The 6,000-nt window shown below is 47.3% G+C and overlaps 1 protein-coding gene across 4 annotated transcripts in view; it reads left to right on the plus strand.

Annotated features, from left to right (window-relative positions):
• kiaa1549la (KIAA1549-like a) overlaps positions 1-5,196 on the plus strand; it is a 40,996-nt gene extending 35,800 nt beyond the window's left edge. For 2 of the 4 annotated variants that reach the window (XM_029841969.1, XM_029841972.1), the window contains 7 exons: positions 182-423; positions 511-679; positions 1,132-1,229; positions 2,163-2,308; positions 2,380-2,534; positions 2,630-2,685; positions 2,752-5,196. In XM_029841969.1, the coding sequence (XP_029697829.1) occupies positions 182-423; positions 511-679; positions 1,132-1,229; positions 2,163-2,308; positions 2,380-2,534; positions 2,630-2,659 (840 nt within the window). In that variant the 3' untranslated portion in view covers positions 2,660-2,685; positions 2,752-5,196. The remainder of the gene's footprint in view (positions 1-181; positions 424-510; positions 680-1,131; positions 1,230-2,162; positions 2,309-2,379; positions 2,535-2,629; positions 2,686-2,751) is intronic. The other 2 variants (XM_029841971.1, XM_029841970.1) reach the window with 2 other exon arrangements.
• The last annotated feature ends 804 nt before the right edge of the window (positions 5,197-6,000 follow it).

Here is a 6,000-nt window from a genome sequence, read left to right on the forward strand (position 1 = left end):
GTTGGGAGCTTTGAATAAACCGGAATCTGTGAAGCAGCCCCGGGAGAACAGTTTGTGTCCGCCTGATTTACGGATCGGAGCGCTGGTCTCCTCCAGAGATGCAGCCCGAACACGCGTTGGCTGCACGTCTGTTGGCTCCTGCGAACTCTTTGCCCTCCTCATTGAAAATGCTGCTCTTCAGGGTGAACCGGAACCGTTCGAGGAGACCAACGTGGACCATCTGATAACCTCTCTGGGCTTTGGAGGCGGATCAACTGGCACGGGCAACAGCAGCCTGGGGGTGAAGGCTCACTGCGGCTCCGACTCCTCCACACTCAGCTCTCAGCCGTCCATCGATGAGGTCCGCCAGCAGATGCACGTGTTGCTAGGCAACGCCTTCAGCCTGGCTCCTCCGGACCATGACCCGCCTTCTCCTCCCAACAAGTAAACTTCTTTATTTATGTGGATTGTTGTTACTAAATCCAACGGCGGCGGTTTTTTGGGAACTGTTTGCACGTCTTCGCTCCTCAGCAGCCACCACCAGCACCACCGCCACGCCCACAGGGGCTACAACCCCTCCCACACCAGCCACTACAGCGACGGAGTGACCAGCGCCCCCGGGACCATCAACCACCCCTGCGGAGGCAGGCAGAGGAGCGCAGGCTACGATGACATGCACCAGTGTAGCCTGCCCAAACCAGTAAGTACAAATGAACGTTTCATTAGCTGAGGATAAAAGAGCAAAACCTCTCGTAACTATGACAACCGTCTGGGACCCGGCTCCAATAACAACGGAATACTTTCTGTTTAAGCTCTCAAACACATTTATCAGTATTTAAATTCAGAAGAGGTTGAAGCTTCCTGTTCAGTTAAGGGGAAATAAATCCATAATTCCGAGCGACTGTTTCTCCACCTTTTATCCGTGTGAAACCGTTTTAGGCAAGTTGAGTAACACGGCAACAGACGACCGCTGCTACGTTTAGGAAATTTACATTCCACTGTTGGATTTTTTTGCATATTTTAACTTTTTCCTCGACATTTCCACTCGTGCTTGAAATCTCCCTCCTTGTTTTTTCCTTAAACGCCTCCGTCGATGACGCTCTCTGATTACAGCTCCATTATTTTATTGTTTTACCGTCTGTAACTTTACAGGGTTTCCGCTTTACCCAACTTCCTGATATGGGAATCGGTTCCCCCCCACCTCTGATCCCTTCTAGACCAGGACCACCACTTGGGACTTCGCTACGACGGTATTACAAAAGCTACACGTACATGGATGGATGGATGGGTGGATGGATGGGTGGATGGGTGGATGGGTGGGGTGGGTGGATGGATGGATGGGTGGATGGGTGGATGGATGGGTGGATGGATGGATGGATGGATGGATGGATGGATGGATGGATGGATGGGTGGATGGATGGATGGATGGGTGGGTGGATGGATGGATGGATGGATGGGTGGATGGATGGATGGGTGGATGGATGGATGGGTGGGTGGGTGGATGGGTGGGTGGGTGGATGGATGGATGGATGGGTGGATGGATGGATGGGTGGGTGGATGGATGGATGGATGGATGGGTGGGTGGGTGGATGGATGGATGGGTGGATGGATGGGTGGGTGGATGGATGGATGGTGGATGGGTGGGTGGGTGGATGGATGGATGGATGGATGGGTGGGTGGATGGATGGATGGGTGGATGGATGGATGGATGGGTGGGTGGATGGATGGGTGGGTGGGTGGGTGGGTGGGTGGATGGATGGATGGATGGGTGGGTGGGTGGATGGATGGATGGATGGATGGATGGATGGATGGATGGATGGATGGGTGGATGGATGGGTGGGTGGATGGATGGATGGATGGATGGATGGATGGATGGGTGGATGGATGGATGGGTGGGTGGATGGATGGGTGGGTGGATGGATGGATGGATGATGGATGACTGGCATACGAGCACGTTGGCTCTCCTGCTGCGACCTGCTGGAGACCTTGGAGCCTTTCACGGGTGGCGAATCAACTTTATGCTCGTTAAATTGGTCATTTATTGACTAATTAGGTCTCCTGTGGGTTTATATTTGAACCCTAAACCTTCTTCAGGGTTCTTCTTCAGGCTGCAGATGTTTCAGGGTCCACAGGTCGAGTCCTTCATTGCTGTTCCCATCACATGTGTGTGTCCCTGCTCGCAGCTCCAACCCCGACGTCAGTTATAAACCCCGCGGCTCAGAGGCGGCCGAACTGCCCCCGCAGCAGCTCAACGGCGCCCCCTTCCTGCCATTGTCCAGGACTCCCTTTCCTGCAGTGACCATCGACCAGTCCATCAGCACCTACTCAGGTACGGCAGCGTCCTCAGGACGGACCCAGGAGGCGTCCACAGATCCGTCACTTCATGTCTACGTCTTCCAGGAAACCCAATAACAGCTGTCTACGCTATATCCGCCAACCGTCCTGGGTACTCGGACTACTTCATCATGTCTCCGCCGTCCTCGTACCGCAGCCCGTCCTGGATGTCCTACCCGCCTGAGCCAGAAGATCTCCCCCGCCAGTGGAGCGACCCCCCGGTGAGACGCGCCCCAGACGTGGACGCAGGATTCACTGTTTATTTAGAGGTCGGACCCGTGTGGTTCCGCTAACTCTTCTTCTCTTCCTACTGCAGAACTCGTGCCATCTCGAGACCATCTGCTGAAGGCCTCGCTGCCCAGCAACGGCCCAGTACGTCACCACTGTGGTTGTAGTTCATCTAACCCACGATTTAATCGTGCATGTGCTCTCTTCCAGGTGTCCTGACCCTCGAAGCGCCCAATACTCCAAAGCTTTGCCCCTTCCCCTCATTCCAGCTCCTATCTTCTGGCGCTGGTTCTCCCACCAGGCTCCTTTTCCTGCTCCAGTCCCTTGTTGCCATTTAAGCCCCTCCCACCGCCGGGCCTAACCGGGGCACACGGGGTAGAACAGGGACTCCTTGGTCCAGCACCTGTTCGCGGTGCCCAGCTCTGTTTTATGAGTGCAGTCGTGCTACAGCCAAGACTTGTCTCGGCCCCCTCCGACCGGTCTGGACCGGAACATCCTCGCCTTTCCCTGAAGGTCCACTATGAAGCCAGAAAAGTGAAAAGAAACTGAATTCTTTGGTTTGTTTGTTTGTTTATGAGAGGTCCAAATCAAATGTAAACACCAAACAACCTGTTAATATGTGTGTTCTAAACCTCAGCGGCTCCAGAAGATCCGAGAAAAAAAAGGGGACTCTTTTGTCTCGATTTACGTTGGTTTATTTTGTTTTTTTCGTGGGCTTTTGCGTTTCATTGATTACTGCCGAGGGAGTATTGTACAAAAAAAAAAAAAAGAATAAACGGCGAGTCTTTTAAAGAAGAACTCAGCAACTTAGGTGTCGTCATGCTGGCATTGCTGTACCTTTGGAGATGTTGTTTCATTTCTACCCTTTGTTCGCTCCAGCTGTGAAAACAAACGTCTTAGCGTTTTGTCTAACATCAGATATCTATTTTTTCGTATGCTAACCACGGGACACACCTGCGACAACGGGCGGACTCTTGCTAATATATGTTTTTGTAGCTTTGCAGACTTAAAAAAAAACTTTATGAAATGATGACATGGGTTCATTCTTCAAATTCAGTTTTACTTAGATCCACGCGAACGCGCCGGTATTCCGAAAAAAGGGAGAAGCTGAATATTTGGTTTCTGAACCGTGTCGAGGCAACGCGGAGCCATATATGTTACAGTCAAATGTATTTCTGTATATATCAGATGATTTAAAGAAGAGATTTATGCAAGTGCTGGGGAGGGATATCGCGCGATGTCATTTTCACCCCTTTTTTCTCTCCTTTAGCATAACAGGTGTTTCTTTAATTCAAAATAGCCCTTAAATTAGATTATATGACATTATATCATTTCATTGGGAGGAGTATATACAGTGTACAGTATGTTTAAATTTGCCACTATAGCCATATCATTCAATATAATGCAATGGTTCCATAAACAAATTTCACGGTTATATTCTGTCAGCACTCTGTATATATGTCTTATTGTTTTATTTAAAAGGAAATAATGGAGAATATAGCCATGTTTAAACTTCACAAAATGGACCTCTAATATATACGATCCAAATTATCCCAAAAAAAAACAAACGACAGAAGACAAAGTAACACTAGAGGTGGGTTTATAAATTAAAATGTATTGATGTATACATTAAAAGATACTAAGAATAAGGTGAAAACGGCGCATGAAGACTTTTGTAAGACAAAAAATGTCCACGTTCAACACACAACCAGAACACCACAACAATCTTTGAAATGGTTTTTAAAGTAAAAAAAACCCATTGGATACAAGTAGTATTTTAGTAATAAAACACAGACAACAGGAGTCAAAATACCTTTGACTCAAATTTAACGCCATTTCTGATACCGCATCATTTTTAATCCTTTTTAATCAAACAAATCCTCATAATTCAATGCAGTAATTCAGTCACACACGTTTCACCAGGTCTGATGGTGACCAACACTCCCGATGTGAGTCGAGACACGGAAAACCTAAACACAGGTGACCAAACAGGAAGTAAACGCTATTAACATGATATAGTGGCGCTTTTAAGGCAAAAACAACAAACAATGAACTGACTGAAGTGCCCAAAGGCGACGCTGAGGAAAAACATGAACACAACCGTTGCTGGTGATTATGGGGTGTATCGCTGTCACCATCGTTGCCGTCGCCACGGCAGGTCACACTGGGACTATTTTCTGTCCGAGGAGCCATTTTAAGAAAGAAACTCGATGCTATGCTATGACAGGATGTGCAATGTTGACAGGTGGTGCTGAAGGGTTGTTGTTTTTTTATGATCGAGAATTCAATTTATCACTATATGTTTTTGTTTTAAACATTTCGACTATGTTGTCATGCTATGACATCATGCTATGGCATCACGCTATGACATCATGCTATGGTATCACGTTATGACATCATGCTATGGCGTCATGTTATGACGTCGCGCTATGACGTCACGCTATGACATCATGCTATGGTATCATGCTATGACATCATGCTATGGTATCATGCTATGACATCATGCTATGGCGTCATGTTGGCCCTGATGATGTGACGCAGTTGTGATGCGGATGTCAATGAGGCCATGATGACGCTGGCGATGGATGCTGTTGGGTGTAGATATGCAGAAAACATTTTGGTGAATTTAAATTAAAAAAAAGTTCATTTACAGTTCTTGAAGCATGTTTATGTCTCGTTCTTCAGTTTCGGCACTGTGAATCTGGATAGTCCTATCAATCAAATAGGAGTCGATGAGCCCTCTTTTGCTACTAAACTGCCTCTGTTGAATTCAGATTTCAGTTAAAATTGTATTTCTGATGTGTCAAAGCAGTGCTGCCTTTGACTGAGCCTCAGCACAGTTCCATGTTGCAGGGGCTCAGCCTTTTATGGGACTGATGACACCTGAAAATGAAGCTTTATTTCTCTGGTCTTCAATGGACCTGCCCTGCCCAGCAGGGAAGCTAGCAGCGTTAGCATCTGACAAACCAACAGCAGCAAACATGGAGGTGGTGGAAGTGGCACAAGTGATGCCGACACAGCAACAGTTCACGGATACAGATCAACACTAAATTACTGCTGGAAGGGAAACGACCACCAGCATAAAAACTGGCACAAACACTCAGGATTAAACTTGGCAGCTGCAATTACATTACTCAACAAAATACAGAAAAGTTAAAAAAAATAAAAAAAATAATCTGACACAACTTTGACCTCAACGATTATGGAGTTTGGAACAAAAACCCAAGAACTTTCCTGCCCCCCCCGCCCTCGATAACTTCCCAGATGGATGTTAAAACTCCCATTACAGGGCGGCGCTCCGAGAGAGCTGCTGAACAGCCCGGCAATCCCAAGAAGTGGTAGATACCGAACCTGTGGAGGCCGCGGAGTGAAATTTAAATGTTAAATGATACAGTTAACTATTAACTGTAACTCTAAATGTTTTATCTGAATATTTAAGGGAAATGTTAACTGTACTCA

Source organism: Takifugu rubripes, chromosome 9 (assembly GCF_901000725.2).
Source record: "Takifugu rubripes chromosome 9, fTakRub1.2, whole genome shotgun sequence".
NCBI lineage: Eukaryota > Metazoa > Chordata > Actinopteri > Tetraodontiformes > Tetraodontidae > Takifugu > Takifugu rubripes.